Below are 18,858 nucleotides of genomic sequence, written 5' to 3'. Positions count from 1 at the left end.
TTTGTTGTTTTCCGTTGCATTTGAAAATAGCCAAGTGATAATATAGAGTTGTTATTAGTACCTAAATAGTTCAGTGTTGTTAAATATTTTACTTTTGTCTTTTTTTATGCACTCTTTTGTGGGAACGCTGATGAATAGGCAACCAACAATACAATAACATGGAGAGATTCAATAATCTTCATACCTACTATTTCTACGATGTATGTCCTAGCACCTATTTTTATTGCTATTTTCTTCATAAGAACTTCGAACTAGAGTATTTTGAAAATTCTTAAAAGATTGACGTATTTTACCAAAATAATTTACTGGAGATATCAAATTTCAAATGAAAAATAACACTATGTATTAAACGGACAATTTACGGAATAAAATTTTACATTAAAAAAAGTTAATTTTACTGTGAATGGTTAAATCAAATGACCTGAAAGAAATAATTGATATTTTTATTATTATACTCAAAATTATGTCATTATATTATACACAAGAATCAACCAAGCAACGTGTTTGAATGACCTTTTTGTAATATGCAGCGGAAGTTTTAGGTGTCCTGGTCCTGTTGGGACTATTAAAGTCTACTTTGTAAAGACCGAATTTTTCCCTGAAATGATAAATAGATTTGTTAAACAAAATAATAAAAACTCTAAAGAACCTTACAAAAAAAGAATAAAAATTATGAAAATATAAGCAGAGTGAAAAACAGTAACATCGTTGCTATAAATTAATATGAAACAATGAATGTCTAGTAAAAAAATATATAGTGGTGACATTATGGAACCGACGAAATGAAATTTTTTATGTAGGAATTTAATATTTAAATTTTCGTTAAAACAGGTATAGGTAGGTATACATTTTCTACTATATTTTACAGAAAATATATCATAATATGCTATCTGCTAAAATTGCTATACATTTTCTCGGTTTCTAACGTTGAAAAAAAGTGGATATTAACAAAATAATAAATGACATAATTTTAGGATATTTAATGACACTAATTTACTGATTTCTCTGGAGTCACATTCAAAATATTAAGTATACAAAGTATCCTATTTAGAACTTAAGACAACTTTTTCTATGGTTAAATTATATTAATAATACAAAAAACTTTCCAATACAAATTGCAGTAAATTAATTTTTTTATATTTTAAAATAATTTTCGATTTTAAACTGTACTCGATTTCTTCTGGGTATATTACTGCATTTTTGAATTTGAGGTTTAGTAAATGACATTTACAATATCCTCGAAGATATTAAATATGTATATCCAAAACTTCTTGATCAGAAAATACTGTTATCATCATTCGCTCAAGCATGCATAAACTTATCTTAATGGCACTTGCAGGCCGGTCCAAGCTTCAGGTTTTTGAGTTATTTTGAAAAAAAAGTAAAAGCGGCGTTATCGAAAATTGTCTGTAACTTTTTTATTTAGAGGAATTTTTAAAATCTGAAAACACTCTTTTACAGCAAGTTTTTTTCGAGGAATTTCACTATATATCTAGTTTTTCATTGCGACGTTTCTGTTGCGAGAAACCATCATCAACTCTCTGTTTTTTTTTCTGGGCGCCGCGCCGTATTGAATTTTAAACTGAGCAAATAGAGCATTTTTTTGGCTTTTCAATGGTATAATATAAGTAAGAAAAAATTATAAAAACAACTTCAAAAATCAATATTTTAATATTGTTGCCCAAAGCGTTAAACATTACGCATCACAGTAGGTTTTGGTACTTAAGAAAAGTAGTAAAAAAAATAATGTTGATAGATGTCATAACAAATTGATCATAATCATTATTGTAATCAAAATAGTAAAAATACAGTCCACTAAACAGAATACAATATCTTTAATTCAACATACAATCAATCCCAAGCTGCAAGAGCCCACAAGACGGGTTTGTAGCCAACAAATATTTTTTATAAATCTGAAATTCCTCGAGAAAACCTGTTGTGAAAAAGTATTTTCAGATTTTAAAAATTCCTCCAAATAAAAAAATTACACACGATTTTCGAAAACGATACATTAACTTTATTTCAAAATTACTCAAAAACCTGAAGAGCTAGGACCAGTCTGCAAGCTCCATTAAGTTAGCAACAGAACTGTCTAAAACTCTCCCCATTTAACCATTTTCCTATCTCTTATAGTTTCCAAGATATCGATACACGCATCACCAAAATGGTCAACACTGTATATTCCAAATAGAGAAATAGTTGTTACGCATTTCAGAAGTTCTAAGTCCTTGTCTAAGATATTTTGATTTTTTATGACCATATTAACCAATTTTAAAACAATTAATAAAAAGAAAGGACGCAAATTGTTCCAAATGTGTATTGTTTTGCTCAACACATGTCAAATATGTTTCGTACACTTTTGGTGAACACTGTGCAAAACCATACTTATCGTATGAACTTCGACGTCACCTGTTACATTAGTGTTGTATAATAATGAAAACGTAATATTGACAGTTGGTAGAAGGAAGCACAAAAACAAGCGCTTAGGTGGAGAATTCTGAAAGGAAGCCTAGATAGTTGAGGTGAGAACAGCGCAGAGTGAAAAGTAAGACGATCGGTGTATGGTGAAAATATATGAGTAGTGAAAAATTAAATTGTTTAACCGGTATTAGTTAGCAGGTAATTATTCTCTAAGTACTTTGTTGTTAATTGTTCTATGTAATCTTATTATTGTGATGATTATAGACGTTTCATGATAATAATTCTGTATATGTTTAGCCTTCATTGTCTTATGCTCAGGGGCGTATATTTTTCTAACGTAAAATTGTTACAATTATTATTAAAGATTGCTCATTATTTATTACATGTTAAAATATGTACATATATATATATATATATATATATATATATTGTCGTGACTACCCGGATATTGCAATAACAACTCCTTTGTTTCACATTTAACTTATTTTATCATGATTACGTTGTTCGAAAAACAAAAATAAAGCATTTCTTGTGCTCACTTTATGTCATACGCATATAAGAGCCCTGTTGAATTTACTAACATTTTCGCCCGTGAGGAATGAATCTGTAAAAAGAATAATTGAATACAAAAAAAGAATTGCTCTGGATTGTTGTTATTATTGTTGTTATTATTACCTTCCGGTCCTGCCGACTAACACCAAACCTCTTCAGTTTTACTTGGAAGTGTGTATGTCTAATTCGAATGAGGTGATATTTAGTGAGACATTAAATGAGTCGGACGTTAATTATCATTAGCAAAGGATCCTAATTTATGCCTTTTATTGTCGGTTGTTTTGTATTTATATTTGGGTAGTTAGAGCAACAATCGTTAGTTTCTCTGCCATGCTCTTTCCCCACAGGAACTCTAGGTGAGCCTGGCACTCTCATTTTATGTTAAATGGTTGTTAATGTTTTTGTTGTTCTTTCTATTTGTCACTTGTTTAATTTGAAGACTGTTGTACGTAAATAATAAAGTTAGGTGTATTTACTCTGCTTTTGTTTTATAAAAAAATTAAACCATACTTCCCCTCTTCAAAGTTAGTAACCAGCGCCTTCCGGTCAATTAAAAATAGATGTATACAACGTAGGTATTCCTTATGACGATCACATATTTCTGGCCACAACTACGTTTATATTATTTTTTTCGATCGAACCCAGGGTTGTTATACTACAACACTATTGACATTTTAGGTATATCTCAGAAAGATAGAAGAAATATACTGTGCTTTTACTTACATATTGATCATTATCCCACTAAAACCTTGATTGGGATAACTAATCAAGATCGCTAAATAGTGGAAACGTAATTATTTTTCTTATTTTGATTGCAACAGTTTTAAAGGGAAAATAACGGCAAAAAATATAAAAAAGAATCCGTATTATGTGGAAATCTGTACCTTCAAATGACCACGATAAAAATCGCATATAAAAATTATATCTTCATATAGAAATTTGACTTTAAACTCATACAATTCAATATACTTACGTATATCCCGCGTACCATTCGAAGTTATCCATCAAACTCCACGCTGTGTAGCCAATTACATTGGCTCCGTCTTCCATGGCACTTCTTACATTACTAAGATAATCCTGGAAAGAGAGATTCATATAAAAAACATGCTACTATAAAAATAGCATTCAATCATTTACCCTATAGTAGTTAACTCTGACTGTATCATCTACATCACCATAATCAGATACACCGTTTTCGGTTATTAAAATGGGTGGATCATTGAAGGTTTTCGATATCCAGTTCAATAATTTTCTCATGCCCCATGGTACTATCTGGAAAATAATGATGAAGAATGAAATAAAAAATACAATGTAAGATTAGATTAGAGAACTTGAATATAAACGTTTAATGCCCAAGGCATTTTACGTTAAATAAACTAGTTTGAAAAATACAAATTTAAAATTACACGAAAATGTTATCCTTGGTTATGATTCATTGTGGAATTTATACTCTATTATAAAGGTATTAAGTCAATTCAAATATATTAAAAAATTTTCTTCTAAAATAATCTTGTCAAATGATGTCAAACAATGTTCTTCAAATTCAGGAATGAAATAAGAATCCTAACTGCTGATAAAGGGGGAAGCAACTACTCTTTGGGAATTGTCGAATGTTTGAATTAGCTTTACAACAGAGTAAAAATAATAATAAATTATATGTTTTTTGAAAAAAAAATTAGAAAAAGGGGCTGGTATTGGTAGAAAAGAAAAAACAATTCACAGAATCTATCATATTCAACATTTCTGACGTTTCGAATGTAATATTCTCTAAAAATTTTGTTTTTTTTTTATATATACCTAGTTTTGCTATGTTAATGTTAATTAATTCCATTATCAAGGAGGCTACTTGATGAAACAATCCTCAGTAAAATGTGAAAACAGAAAAGATCTCTTTGTAGTAACTGTTTTTTACGAGACTGGCCTTTGTCAAGTGTGAAGTGTAACAAAATATGCAAGATATTTCTTTGAATGATTACAATATTTAACGATTTCAATATATCAGGTATGTGTTTTTCTATTAATTATATTTAGGTATAATTTTTAGGTTTTTGATGGTGCAATTCAATGCTAGTTGGGGCATGTCTCATAGAATAGTTGTTCCTGCGATATCAGCAGTTGGCTGTTGGGCTGAATATCTTTTGCATGCCTAGATTTTTGCTATCGAAGAACATTGTTGATTTTACTTGACAAGACTTTTTAGAAGGGAATTTTTTATTTTGTTCGAATTAGTTTGACACATTTTACATTAGAGTAAAAATACGAGTTCTAACAATAGAATATACGGTTTTTAAAAAGAAACTCATTGCGAAAAATGTTTGAGGAAGATGACAAAAAAAAGTAGCCTTTACCAATGAGTAAAAATGAAAGAAGAAACATAGGGCGGTGCTCATAAATACATACCACAGATAATAAAGCTTCCAGACCGCTACTGGAATAGGACAGCAGTTTTAAATTTCCGAATTGCCGATAGAGGACATCACCAACAGAATTTTAGGAAGAAACAAATGCAGCAGCCGACATTCCTACGCGTATCCTTACTATCGTAGCAACGCATAAACAACAGTTTGGCAATGTTGTCACGCGTACGCTCGTATTTATTTTGTACACTTATTTATCAATGCCTGTTTTTTACGTTACTGTATTTACTTAAATGTATGATGTAGGTATTAACAAAAATGTTTTAGAGAATCAACGAATACCTACTTATGTAGTCAACTTCAGATGATCGGATATTCTGCAGTAGTGTCACAGTTAGGTTATTTAATCATAATTTTGTTAATTAGCTACTATTTTAATTTTTTGGTATTGAAATACTGCAGAAAATATAAACAAAATTCATAATCATATTTTAAACAGCTAGTAATATAATTCTTTTAATATTTGATGATGTCATAATTCTTATAAACATAGGTATTATATTATATTTAGCATTTAATACAAATGTCGTTTTCAAATAAAAGATATGTTCCATATAACTCTCCAATTACATAGTTAAATGCATTAAATATATTTGTATGCTCAGTTAATACTTGGCAACAAAGCCACCGCAAGATCTGCCTCCTATTTCCGAGCAGAAGAGTTACCACGCTAAATTATATTACTGGATGCCAGCTAAGGAGACCCTGCATCCTCTTTGGGTTGCCAATTTCCAGCACTTAACACGCGGTCTGGAGCGATAAGCTATATTGTATGTGGATATACTAAATTTTAGTAGTGCTATTATTTGTTAGTAGAATATTAGTGCTCATAAAGTACTATCAATATTAGTAGTTCTTAATATTACCTATTTGTAAACATTTTAGTGGTACTTTGGGACGATAAAGTTTATCAATATAATAAATATTGTTTTATATTAAATGAAAAATGGATATTCGAAAAATGAACTGCATATAATAATTTTCAAATTAATTCAGCTAATTGCAATAGCTATTCTCACTACAACATGGCTGTGAAACTCTACAAGGTATAATAATAAATTTGATATTTTCTACAATCTCTAACTTATTTCTTTATCTAACTACAAAAGTTACATTTCATATATTTTTAAATTGTTTTATGTTATGAATAAAATTATGCATTTTTTTAGGTATAGGTGAGGATGATGATGAACTAGACCTACAAGAAAACTTATTTAGACATTAGAGAACAGTTTAATTAATTTAATTTAATTTTTATTCAATTTCAAATTGAACACAGAACAGAAGGTAAAATCATAGAACACGGTTGTATTAATGAAGATCTTTTAACTTGATTGACGTTTAGCTCAACTAAGTTTGTCCCCAGAAATCTTCCGTTAAATTGTGGTCTTAATTTTAACGTGTCTGTATTATTAGATTAGATTTAGAATTACATACTATTAACAACTTACCTTAAGCCAACCAGAAGCAGCTGTTTCCCAGTCGCTGCGCTGATACTCATTCACACTTACGTCATTATAAAAACTAGTTTGGCCGATTGGAAGATCGTCGATGGCTTTTACCATAGATGTAGAGTAAGTGTTTAAACCAAGGAAATCATGAGTACCGCGGATGTAAGCTACCTCTTCCGATGTGAAGGTGGGGAGGCGAGATTCACTCAAACCTTCAGCGGTACTGCGTGCGGCTATGCGAGTTTTCATAACTTCTGGATAGTCTCCGATGAAAATGGGGTGAATGTACCAGCCAAACTGAAATTAAAGTATTGTTGATTAAAACTAAAACGATATACATCTATAATTAAAAATAAATATCAGATTGTAGAATGAAAACATATGGAGTGGATACACCATCCTTTTCCAACATTAGTCTACAAATAAGTCTGTACAGTTTTGAAGTTTTGACATTGTATCGAAAAAATTGAACACACAATCTTGCCCTTATAATATTTCATATAATTTTATATGTACCTCAAACATTCGCTTTCTTTCGGTGGCTTCTTCATCTTGAGCACTGTTACTGTCGGGTTCATACCAACTCGTATCGATGGTAATGGAAACCTTGCCTAAAAAGGACCTGTCATGAAAACATCTAAACAGACCGACTTGACTTACCGTTTTGAGTGGCTCTAAATTCCTGATCGTAAATGTGCCAGGCCTTCGCATGCGACTTTAGAACGTTATGCGTACACTTATATTCCGCAACTCCGGGATTTTGCAAGGCCGGAGCTTTGCTTCCATCGGCGTATCCTCCTAGACATGTCTGTTTCGGTTCATTGAATGTCAACCAGTATTTCACATCACTTCCGAACAACTCGAAGCAGACCCTAGCATAGTCAGCAAATTTGTCTACTATGAATTCATCAGGCCAGCCTCCTTGGTCCTGGAAGACTTGAGGCAAGTCCCAATGGTACAAAGTTACTAGTGGTTCAATGTTGTTGTCTTTTAATTCTTTTATAAGATTACGATAGTATGTCACTCCTGCTAAGTTCACTACGTCGGCGGTACCTGAATATTAAAAAACATTTAGAACATTCACCATCTCAAAGTTCGGATCATGAACAGTCCATCTTATTTGGGTATTACTTGACAACTTTTTTGAGAGAAATATACTGGTTAATACAATTTGTTTCTATCGTCTTTGAAGCGACCAGAGAACGATTGAGTGTCACTTTTTCAAGAACTCCACGGTAACGGTTTAAATTCCTCCTCTGATAACATTCCAAAAACTGGATCCCAACTATCTTCAAAATCAAGTGCTTTCGGAAAAAAAGAATGAAAAATGTGCCATAAGAAGATATCAAAATATATCGAACACACATGGGTTTGTCGCATCTTCTGCAAGAACTGAATTTGTGGCGGATGCAATAAAGGATAAGAAAATACACCTTCCCAATTTTTTTTAATTTTTTTTTACATAAATAAATGTTACTGATAACTGTTCGCTGCCAGCTAGTTATTATTATTTTATGAGATTTTCTAAATAAATTTACAATACAAGGAAGATTAAAACTTGTTTGATATGAGGTTGGTATCTATTGATTTTAGGTAGAGTTATAATATTTGGTAATATACAGGGTGTGGCGTGTATAATCTATAAAAATTAAACTTCAGCTTCCTAACGATATTTGTAATACAAAAGTTTTATACGATAAAGTTCTATTTTTGCGTTTCTTTTTCGTAAATTTAAGTTCAATTATGGATCAAAATATTTTCTCTGGAATGGTCCTGTCCCTGTGCTGTACGATGAGTTACGTGCTGTAGACCAGCCGCGTAAATAAATCGTCGTTGAAAGATAGGAGGATACTTCTCAATTTTTGGGGAATTTTTCAATGCAAAAGTACAAACTAAGAAAAATAAGATATTTAAAAAAAATGATATTTTCTTATTATAATAATTAATAGTAAATACTATTTTAAATGCATTGTTGTTACTGCAAGAGTTCCCAAACAAAACCACATCCGTAAGCATCTGTAGTTGCCAACTGCGTGCACTAAAGAAACTCCACTAAAATGTGGAACAAAATGATATAAAGCTTACCATTTCTAAAGAAAATATTGAAATTGATCTTCATTAGCGTGGATACAGGCATGTCACCGACGCACCCAATTTTGGCGAATATTTTCCACAAATTCCAGGTATTCCCTTAATTGTGTCAGCAGCTTCAAGTATACGGTTTCGCATTTCTTCTTCCGTAGCAATTGGAGTATTGTAAACCAATGACTTCAAGTGACTCCAAAGATAAAAGTCTATTGGAGTTACATCGGAGGACCGAGGTGGCCACGGCACTGGACCAATGCGCTGAGGAAATATTTCATTCAAAAGTGTCGTTACTTCTCGAGAACCGTGTGGAGGAGCCCCATCTTGAAGATAAAACAAGCGTGTCCGAACTTGTAATGCCACATCGTCCAATAATTCAAGCAAGCGGTTCTCCAAATAGTCAGCATATGTTGGTTCAATTAGTCGTCCTTCAAAGAAATAGTGACCCACAAGTACATCGCCTATTACGCCAGCCCAGACATTTACCGAGAACCGATGTTGAAAATGAGTTTCCCGTGAGCATTTTCATCGTCCCATATGTGCCTATTATGGAAATTCACTTCATCACGGATAAATGTCGCCTCATCTGTTACACAAACATAAGCTCGAAAGTCTACTTGATTGGCACATTGCCATAAAAACCATCTGCAAAATTGCATTCGTTGATCACAATCCGGGGGTAAAATCTGTTGAACTGTTTGAAGATGATAGGGGTGCAACAGCTGGCGCCTTAAGATGCGATGTACGGTACGAGATGAGGTTCCTACTTGCTGTGCGAGTCGTCGAGTACTAATTGTGGGGTCTTCGTCAAGATTTTCCAACACTGCATCTTCAACATTAACGTTCACTTGCTGACCACGTCCTTCTCCTTGAGGAATAACACTTCCCATATCTCGCAGCCGCTGAACGCACTGTAGGATTGTATTTGCACATGAGGGGTGACGTTGCGGCCATCGTTGCCGGTACAACTTAGTCGCCCCGAGCGCATTTTCTCTGGCTGCACCATACACTAACACCATATCGACACGTTAGGAAATAGTAAATGCATTGTTTTCTCGGTTCATTGTAAAACTAGTTCGTGCACAATCTAAAAAATTAAGCAAAGTAAGAAATAAGAATATCGTATTTAATGTAACCGGCACGCTATTCTTATTTTTTTTTTACTTCTTTATAAAAATTACACTGTCACTCCTGGAATTACAAAATAAAAACTTTTGTCTGGAATCATTCATTTTTTAACACTGATAGGTCGATGGACGATGCTTAATATCGAATAAGTGAATAATGAATTCAATACAAATACAAAATAAGTTGACTGCACAAATTTTTTGACAATGTAACCTAACCTTCATTTAGTATTACTAGTATTAGATTATACCGATTTGCAAATATAAGGTTGCATCTCGGGTCGCATAAAAATATTTCCAAAGTTACTAATAAATAAAACAGGGTCGGCCTTCATTTTCGTTGAATAAATAAACTCATTTATAAAAAAACGCGAAGATAGAACTTTTTGGTTTTCTATTACAAATACCATCAGTTTAATTTTTATAGACTATACACGCCACACCCTGTATAGTTTTGAAACTTGTTTTAAATTTAAAATACAAACATTTGCATTGACTACTTGGATCAGAGGCTTATAATAAACCATTATAGGTAATTATTTTCATTTAAAATTATCAAAAGAAAATTTTGATTTTAATTACTTAACTAAAAAACAAATTGAGTCATTTGTTTAATATATTATATTTAAATTAATATAATTTGAATAAATGGGTGTATCTTAAATCGTGAGATACAGTAAATATTCGTATTAACCTAATTCGAGATCTATACAGGGTGTCCGGTAAGTACCTCCTAATCTCTCGGGAGTGTATAGGGGAGGTCAAAATAAAACTAGTCCTTCCTATAATTTTTTTTCCTAATGTGCCCCCTAACGGAGTTATGGGGGGTCAAAGGGGTACCTAGAAATTAACGTTTAGGGTTATAACTTTGAAACCACCCTGTATATTTTAATAAAATTTTCGTACGTTGTATTACACATGGAGCTCTACGATTTGATGCTAAAATCAACTTTTTGCTATTATCAGGTGTCCAGAAACGGACTGGCCCTATCACAATTTTTCTCAAAATTTTGACAGAAGTAATTTTATCAAACTGAAAATATTATTATTAGATACTCTGAAGGTTTTTCTTTAAAAATGGTACTCTTTATTTATTTCGAAAAAATGAACGGTTTGCGAGATAAATCGGTTTTGAAAAAAATTGGTAACAAATACAACAATTAAAATTTATTTTTTTTACATATTATTTCATGCATTTAATTTCTTTAACTTTATCAAGTCCAGAAATCTTTGAACGGGTTGGCTATACTTTATGAGCAAGTAGTGACCAATTAAAAATAACATTTGAAAAATAACTTACTTACAAGACATGCAACAAAGAACATTCAACAATGAACAAAGGTACCTAAATGTTACTTCGGTAGATGTTCAAAATGAGCACCCCGTACTTCAATGCACTTTCTAATCCTACGAATGTTTTCCCGGTGCACTTGAAATAATATTCCGTGATTATTGCGGAGATGGTCACAGTTCTGTGTTAGCCTCAGCAGAAGTTCCTCTCTACTATTTACGGGTGTTGAATAAACGTTATTTTTTAAATGACCCCACAGAAAAAAGTCTAATGGGTTTAGGTCGGGCGACCTAGGTGGCCATAATACAGGTCCGCCTCGACCTATCCATCGATCACCAAAAACATTCGTCAGATGTTGACGTACTAAACGATCAAAGTGGGGTGGTGCACCGTCATGCATGTACCACATTTCAGTTCTTATTTGAAGGGGCACTTCTTCTAACAAAATATTTAGATTTTCCTCTAAAAATTGCAAATAAAGAGCACCATTAAGTCTTTGCTCCAGAATAAATGGACCAATCAAATGATTCCCGATAATGCCAGCCCACACATTCACCATAAACCTTTGTTGGTAGCGAGTTTGAACTAAAGCGTGAGGGTTTTCTTCATCCCAGACATGTAGATTATGCGAATTAATTATGCCGTCTCTTGTAAAACCTGCTTCATCGGTGAACAAAATAGATGTACCAAAATTATGATTCCGAATATGATGCTGTAAAAACCAATTGGCGTATTGAAGTCTTTTTGGATAATCATCTGGAGACATAGCATGTACTTTTTGGATGTGGTACGGGTAAAGCAATTGTTCTTTCAGAGTTTCATGTACAGCCCATTTTGTAACATTGTTTTGCGCCGCAAGCTTCCTTATGCTATTTGAAGGATTATTAGCAACGTCTTCCAATATTTGTTCCTCTACATGAGGGTCTCGTACTCTCCTCGGGGCTCCTGCTCCACCACGGCGTGGCAAAAAGCTTCCTAAATAAAGGATTCGGAAGAAATTAGTTTCACTAACGTTTTTCACTATTTTTTTTTACCTGTTTCTCTTAAACTACGATCAACTCTTTCAAAAGTTTTTGGACTCGGCAAATGTCGACCCGGAAACCTTTCCTCATAAAGTCTTCTTGCCTCCACGGAGTTGCATAATGCTTCCCCATAAATTAGGTGCATATCAGCATATTCTGCACAGGAATATTCTTCCATTTTTAAATGTTATTTCTAACGGCTTAAAACGAATACCACAATAAAATTGAATTTTTATTCTGTCACGCGCCTTTGACAAGTACTTTAAAATCAACAGGGTCTAACAACGAAAACAATAGAAAAGAACTCCATGGAGACAAGAGCAATAATAATTTGTAGATGTATTTTGGTCATAGATGTTGATTTTACAAGAAACGGCATTATTCATTCCCTTAATTCACCACCAGTAAATGTTTATGGTGAATCTGTAGGCTGGCACTAGCGGGAATGATTTTATTGTAAAAAAATAAATTTTAATTGTTGTTGTATTTGTTACCAATTTTTTTCAAAACCGATTTATCTCGCAAACCGTTCATTTTTTCGAAATAAATAAAGAGTACCATTTTTAAAGAAAAACCTTCAGAGTATCTAATAATAATATTTTCAGTTTGATAAAATTACTTCTGTCAAAATTTTGAGAAAAATTGTGATAGGGCCAGTCCGTTTCTGGACACCTGATAATAGCAAAAAGTTGATTTTAGCATCAAATCGTAGAGCTCCATGTGTAATACAACGTACGAAAATTTTATTAAAATATACAGGGTGGTTTCAAAGTTATAACCCTAAACGTTAATTTCTAGGTACCCCTTTGACCCCCCATAACTCCGTTAGGGGGCACATTAGGAAAAAAAATTATAGAAAGGACTAGTTTTATTTTGACCTCCCCTATACACTCCCGAGAGATTAGGAGGTACTTACCGGACACCCTGTATATTATAATAATCAGTACCCACAAATATTTGTCAGTCTATATTTAATATATTTATATCCATTTTCAATTTAAATCCAAATAAGATTGATTGTCGATTATTTTATTAATGATTATTTTTTTACATATAATATTTCATGGTTCTAGCCAATTAAGATTAAATATTAAGTTTTATCAACATTAAAAGATGTATCATGAATAGTGTTTCCAATAGATTCATTATTTCACAATAGATTATTGCCGAGATGTCTATCTCTATCTAAACATTTGATCTCGTGGAGTAAACTTACCATTGGGTAGTATCCTTGACCAGGACAATGAGAACCGGTAATGCTGAGAACCTAATTCTTTTACCAAGGCGACGTCCTCTTTGTACTTGTGATAAGAATCACAAGCAACGTCACCAGTTGACCCATCTGATATTAACGAAGAGCGGGTATGAGTTAGACGATCCCAAATATTTTCTCCTTTCCCATCTTCATTCCATGCACCTGCAATTTAAAAAAATATATTAATAATTGGCTACAATCAGAAGAGTCCATCAATGATTAACTCTGTATGCAATTACGCGAAAAAGGCGATGATTATCTAACGGACAAATGAGTGAAAGAAGTGAAGCTCGTTTTTTTCAGATATACACATCAGTAAAACGTAATTTGATATTTATTATTTTTTGGTCATGTTCTATCATATAAAATTTTATTTAATTACACAGCGCAACAGAAAAGTGGGTTAAACTAGTGTCTCATAGTAGTAGTAATTTGACCCAGTGAATCCGAATCTAAAGCCAGAATTAGTTCAAGTTTTGACCCTGACATCAAGACACTTCCTTGGAAAATAGTTTTCGAGATTTCAAACTGATTTGAGTAGTCAGTGATTGGAAAAACATTGGAATTCATGATCTCATTACACCATAACCTCATAACTCTGTAACCCCATAAAACGGAGTGTGCGAGAGTGTAGAACCGAGAAAGTCTGTGTGAACATAGATTCATGCATCAGGGGTTTCCAATCCACAGTCATGTTTTGACATTCATAACATGATGTGATCCGTTTTATTGTAATGATATAATATACAGGGTGGCCACCACTTTGTATATGAATTCTATGACTACTTTTAAGCAAAAAATGAACTATTCACTTTTCCTCAATTTCCAATGCTTCAATATAGGAGTTTGAAGTTGCCAGGTTGTATCAGTAGTTGCTAAAGCGAAAATTACATTGTTGCAACTATAGGGTTTAGAAAATGTGGTATATTTTAATAAAAGCGTAATGACATTATTAAAGCTGCTCAATGTGACCACGCACCGCCTTGTGTAATGCATAACTCAATCCTCTGTCGAAGCTCTCGTTTCCGTTCTCCATACTGTTTTTCACCTCATCAAACGCTGTATGAATATTCTCAGTGAATTAATTCCAATAATTGAATAGGTAAGTGTCTTCATGTGTAGCCACATGAAAGAGTCCAACGGGTTGAGTTCTGGGGATCATGATAGTCAAGTAATGGAACCACCACGACCTATCAATCGATTTGGATACTCTTTATTGAGGAAATTAGTGACACCTCTTCCATAATGGGATGGAGCACCATCATATAAAAAAAAACATCGTCCTTCTGATTTGAAGAAGAAAATTCTGAAGTAGCAGAGGTAGATCGTTCTTCGGTTGAATAAATGTGGACTAATAACTTCATTATTAATTATTCCCGCCCAAACGGTTACGGAGAATCTTCTCTGAATATGGGTTTCTCAAATAGCATGAGGGTTTTCTATTGCCCACACATGATCGTTGTGGAAATTGTTGATTCCATCTCTTGTAAATATAGTTTCGTCATAGAAAAAGATTCTTGAAAGATTTTGAGAAAGATCCGTGGCGAGAAGTTCTTGTACCGGTTGATAATGATAGGCATGCAGTCCATTTTCTCGCAAGTTGTCCTACTTTGTCCAGTAAGTACAGAAATTCTTGTCGTACTAGTATGATCATTTTGAACAAACATTTCTGCAGCATTGTTTCTTCGCATAACTTATCTTTCACAAGACGGTTTAGGGAACGTACCTGTTAATCGAAGGATTCTGAAGATTCTATTGGACGTTTGTTCGTTTGGAAGACGGCGGTTTGGATATCTTCGTTTACATTTCATGAGGCGGTGTACTACCGTTGCAATGTCCACATTCTTCATTTGTATAAATTTAAGACATGATTTTAACACAAATGAAGACAAAATAAAATTTTATTTCTAATCCCAGCTAAGTTGCTAATTATTAAATTACCTAGTAGTCCTGTCATTTTGTACATTTGGAAAATAAAGTGAACCGGGAACGCCAAATTTTTTATATGTTGTGGTGGGTGCTCAGAAAAGCTTAACTTGAGATTTGATACCAAGATTTCCAATGTGCATTTTTCGTCATCTTGGAAAAAGGGGTGAATTTTTGTTTTTGCTATAACTCGGTTCCCCGTCGAGATACAGAATTGTTGTTGTTCCTTAATTTTTATTCCTCCTTCAACGAGCTACAATTTAGGTCCTATAAACATTTCAGCTATTTTTGTTAGTTGTTGAGATATCGAACAAAATGGATAAAAATTCAAAGATTCGGTCTGGCTTTTCGGGTTTTTCTCTTTTTCCTTAATACTTATTGAATAAATGTATATTCTGTTCTGACATCCACGGGAGAACGAGTTCTCTTTGCTCTATCTGGCGGTGAGAAGCACATCAAAAACATCAATGTGCTACGATATCAACGCTACGCAAAATCTATCACCAGAAATAGATTCAACCAACAAGAAGCGCAGCACGACAACACACATTCCGCACGTATCATCAGGTACAAATTTGGCTTGGGTTTTACAAGGATCCGGAGGAATGGGGTTGGCGACGAACGGACCATGATCTAGAGCCTATTATTAATACGGCTGAACCTGCGCCGCCCGAGCTTTTGAAGCTAATGTCTTGCAAATGCAAGGAAAAATGCGGTACTGCTTGTGGGTGCAGAAGAGCTGGCATTGCATGTTCAATCATTTGCCTGAAACGCAGTGGACAAATATGCAAAAACGTTGCCAAAATCGAAGTCCTGATCTGTGACAACGAATTAGATTCCGAATATGATTCAACAATCGGAGAAAATATGGTCGAGGAATCTCCACGCATCGAAAAGTATCCTCAACAGAGGGACTGTGAACTAGGGCCGTCGAGGAGAAGGAAGACGTAGATACTTCTTCAACACGAAAACATTCTTGTATATTAAATTCCATACGTGTGAAACATAATCTCACTGTGTTAGTTCTTCATTTCGAATCCATTACAACGTACCTATAAAATCGCGCGAGCTATAAAATAAAACCTTTGCACGGACTTGCCGACTTCGAGACGCGAAAGAACACGCAATTATCACCCTACAGAAAAAACAAAGACACCAAGTTGTTCGTACAAACACCTACTACAAGTTTTATAATAGACATGTTTTCGATAACTAAGGAAAAAGAGAAAAACCAAAAAAACCAGTTCGAATCTTTGAATTTTTATCTATTTTGTTCGATAACTTAACAACTAACAATAATAGGTGAAAAGTTTATAGAACCTAAATTGTAGATCGTTGAAAGAGAAACAAAAAACAATAAACAAAAATTCACCCCTTTTCTCAAGATGGCGGAAAATGCACATAGGAAATCTTGATCTCAAATTTGCCTTATTTTTGGATAGAATGACTGGACTATAGCCCTCTGGTGGCAACAATGTAATTTACGCTCTAGCAGCTACCCATACGATCTAGCAACATCAAACCCCGATATTTCAAGAACCGTTGGGAATTCGGGAAAAGTGAATAGAACAATTTTTGCTTATAATTAGTCATATAAATCATACACGAAGTATTTCGGATACCTCGGCAGCCACCCTGTAGTTTTATTGTATACTATACTGGAATAATCCAAATAGTATATGTATAAAAAGTTTCTGGTGAAGAGAAATCTTTTCATCAATTTTGAACTATAAATAACAATAAAATTAAATTCATTGTATAGTTAAAAGAATCATATTACAAACTATCTGAAGAAAATTTTAGTATTAATTTGTGTAGATACCATTTTTTATAAAACAAACATTTGACTTACCTTCCACTTGGTAGGAAGCAGTAGCTGTACCGAACAAGAAATCGTCAGGAAAAGCTTTGTTGTTTACATCGTCTTCTGCTTGGATGTAACTGTATAAAATATATTATGTTGCATTATATCGTGCGTGTACTATTAATTTCAAAACATTTCTTCAAGTAGGTTCAATTTTTTTATTGACATTAATATTAATTAATTTACCTAATTTATATTTTTCTTTCGTTTTTACGAGACATGAATGATCATAACATTTTTTGAATAGAGTCAAACTTATAAGATTTTAATAATAAAGAAATAATTTGACCTTGAAGAATATTGGTGAAATAATAGGAATAATTATAAAATACCCAGCACTCACCCGAAAATAAGAAAGGAATAAATTAAAAATATTTTGGGCTCCATGTTTACTCTGATTAAATGGTGAAAAACCTGCGAGAGTACCTGCTATATATAAATTTAGATAATATTATTTAATCCTTATGTGTTTCAGAAGTGTTTGTTTCATTTTGAAGTGGCATTCAGTTATCAGGGATTTGCTTTAAAATCAAGATCTTTATTTTTCATAACAAATTTTATTAATGCAAGGTGTTATAGGTGTTATATTACTTATATACTGTAGTTAAAGATAACATTTTATTATTTATATTTTATAGATTATGACTACAACAAAAATTTATATGCAAATATATTTATTTACATATAAATAATTGTGTAGGTTAACTGCGGCAACAACATTTCTTTAAAATGTAACTTATGTATGTTTTTGCATAATGTTCTTAATGCTCTTTTATTAATGTAATTCTTACGATTACAGTGATATAAGGTTTGAAAAGAGTATCTCTATGCCAATAATTGTGTTATGTTGATATTGACTCTTTTGGCCATATATCTCCCTTACGATAAAAGATCGTCACATATCCAACTTTATATCGTTTTAATCGTCGGGAGGTTTTATTGAAATATGTAAAACTAAACAGGATTAGTAAAAACAGAGGTTGGTTTATTTAGATAAATTTGCGATGTTCATCTGTTTAATTTGATATTTTGAGTGTTCATACAACTCATACGTTTAAAAATGTTTCTCTATTGTGTGACGCCTAGCTATTTTCAAGTGCAACAGACAACGATGAACAAATAAAACAAGTGATACCTACTATTTGATGAAATACATGCAAAGGATGAATTTAGACAAATATTTTATTCATTTGCTTTATTTTTGGTTTCCTATAGCTATGGTGAATTAATTGTTGACATTTAAGTTGAAATTAAATACAAACCAGGATCACTATTATTTTTATAGTACCCAAATTTTCTATCTTTGAAATTACATTAGTATTCCTACATTTTGCACGACTTGATTGTATAGTGCAAATCAATTCTGGAATTGGTTAATGCTGCCTAGAAGACATAATTTTAAAAAGTAACAAGCTTAATCATCCAAATAAAATCGGTTCTAAATATG

The 18,858-nt window shown here is 32.8% G+C and overlaps 1 protein-coding gene across 1 annotated transcript; it reads right to left on the bottom strand.

Annotated features, from left to right (window-relative positions):
- Positions 1–425: 425 nt before the first annotated feature.
- Positions 426–17,835, bottom strand: LOC108912467 (myrosinase 1). The gene is made up of 9 exons (XM_018717698.1): positions 17,755–17,835; positions 17,400–17,488; positions 13,583–13,783; positions 7,502–7,894; positions 7,358–7,452; positions 6,842–7,138; positions 4,111–4,245; positions 3,947–4,050; positions 426–598 (listed from the first exon to the last, which is right to left on the bottom strand). The coding sequence occupies exons 1-9, from the start codon at positions 17,796–17,798 to the stop codon at positions 475–477; spliced, it is 1,482 nt and encodes a 493-aa protein (XP_018573214.1). The 5' UTR covers positions 17,799–17,835; the 3' UTR covers positions 426–474.
- Positions 17,836–18,858: the final 1,023 nt, after the last annotated feature.

This window comes from Anoplophora glabripennis, unplaced genomic scaffold (assembly GCF_000390285.2).
Source record: "Anoplophora glabripennis isolate ALB-LARVAE unplaced genomic scaffold, Agla_2.0 scaffold785, whole genome shotgun sequence".
Taxonomy (NCBI): Eukaryota; Metazoa; Arthropoda; class Insecta; order Coleoptera; family Cerambycidae; genus Anoplophora; species Anoplophora glabripennis.
The sequence above is the reverse complement of the archived record's forward strand: the minus strand, read 5'-3'. Positions and strand labels throughout refer to the sequence as shown.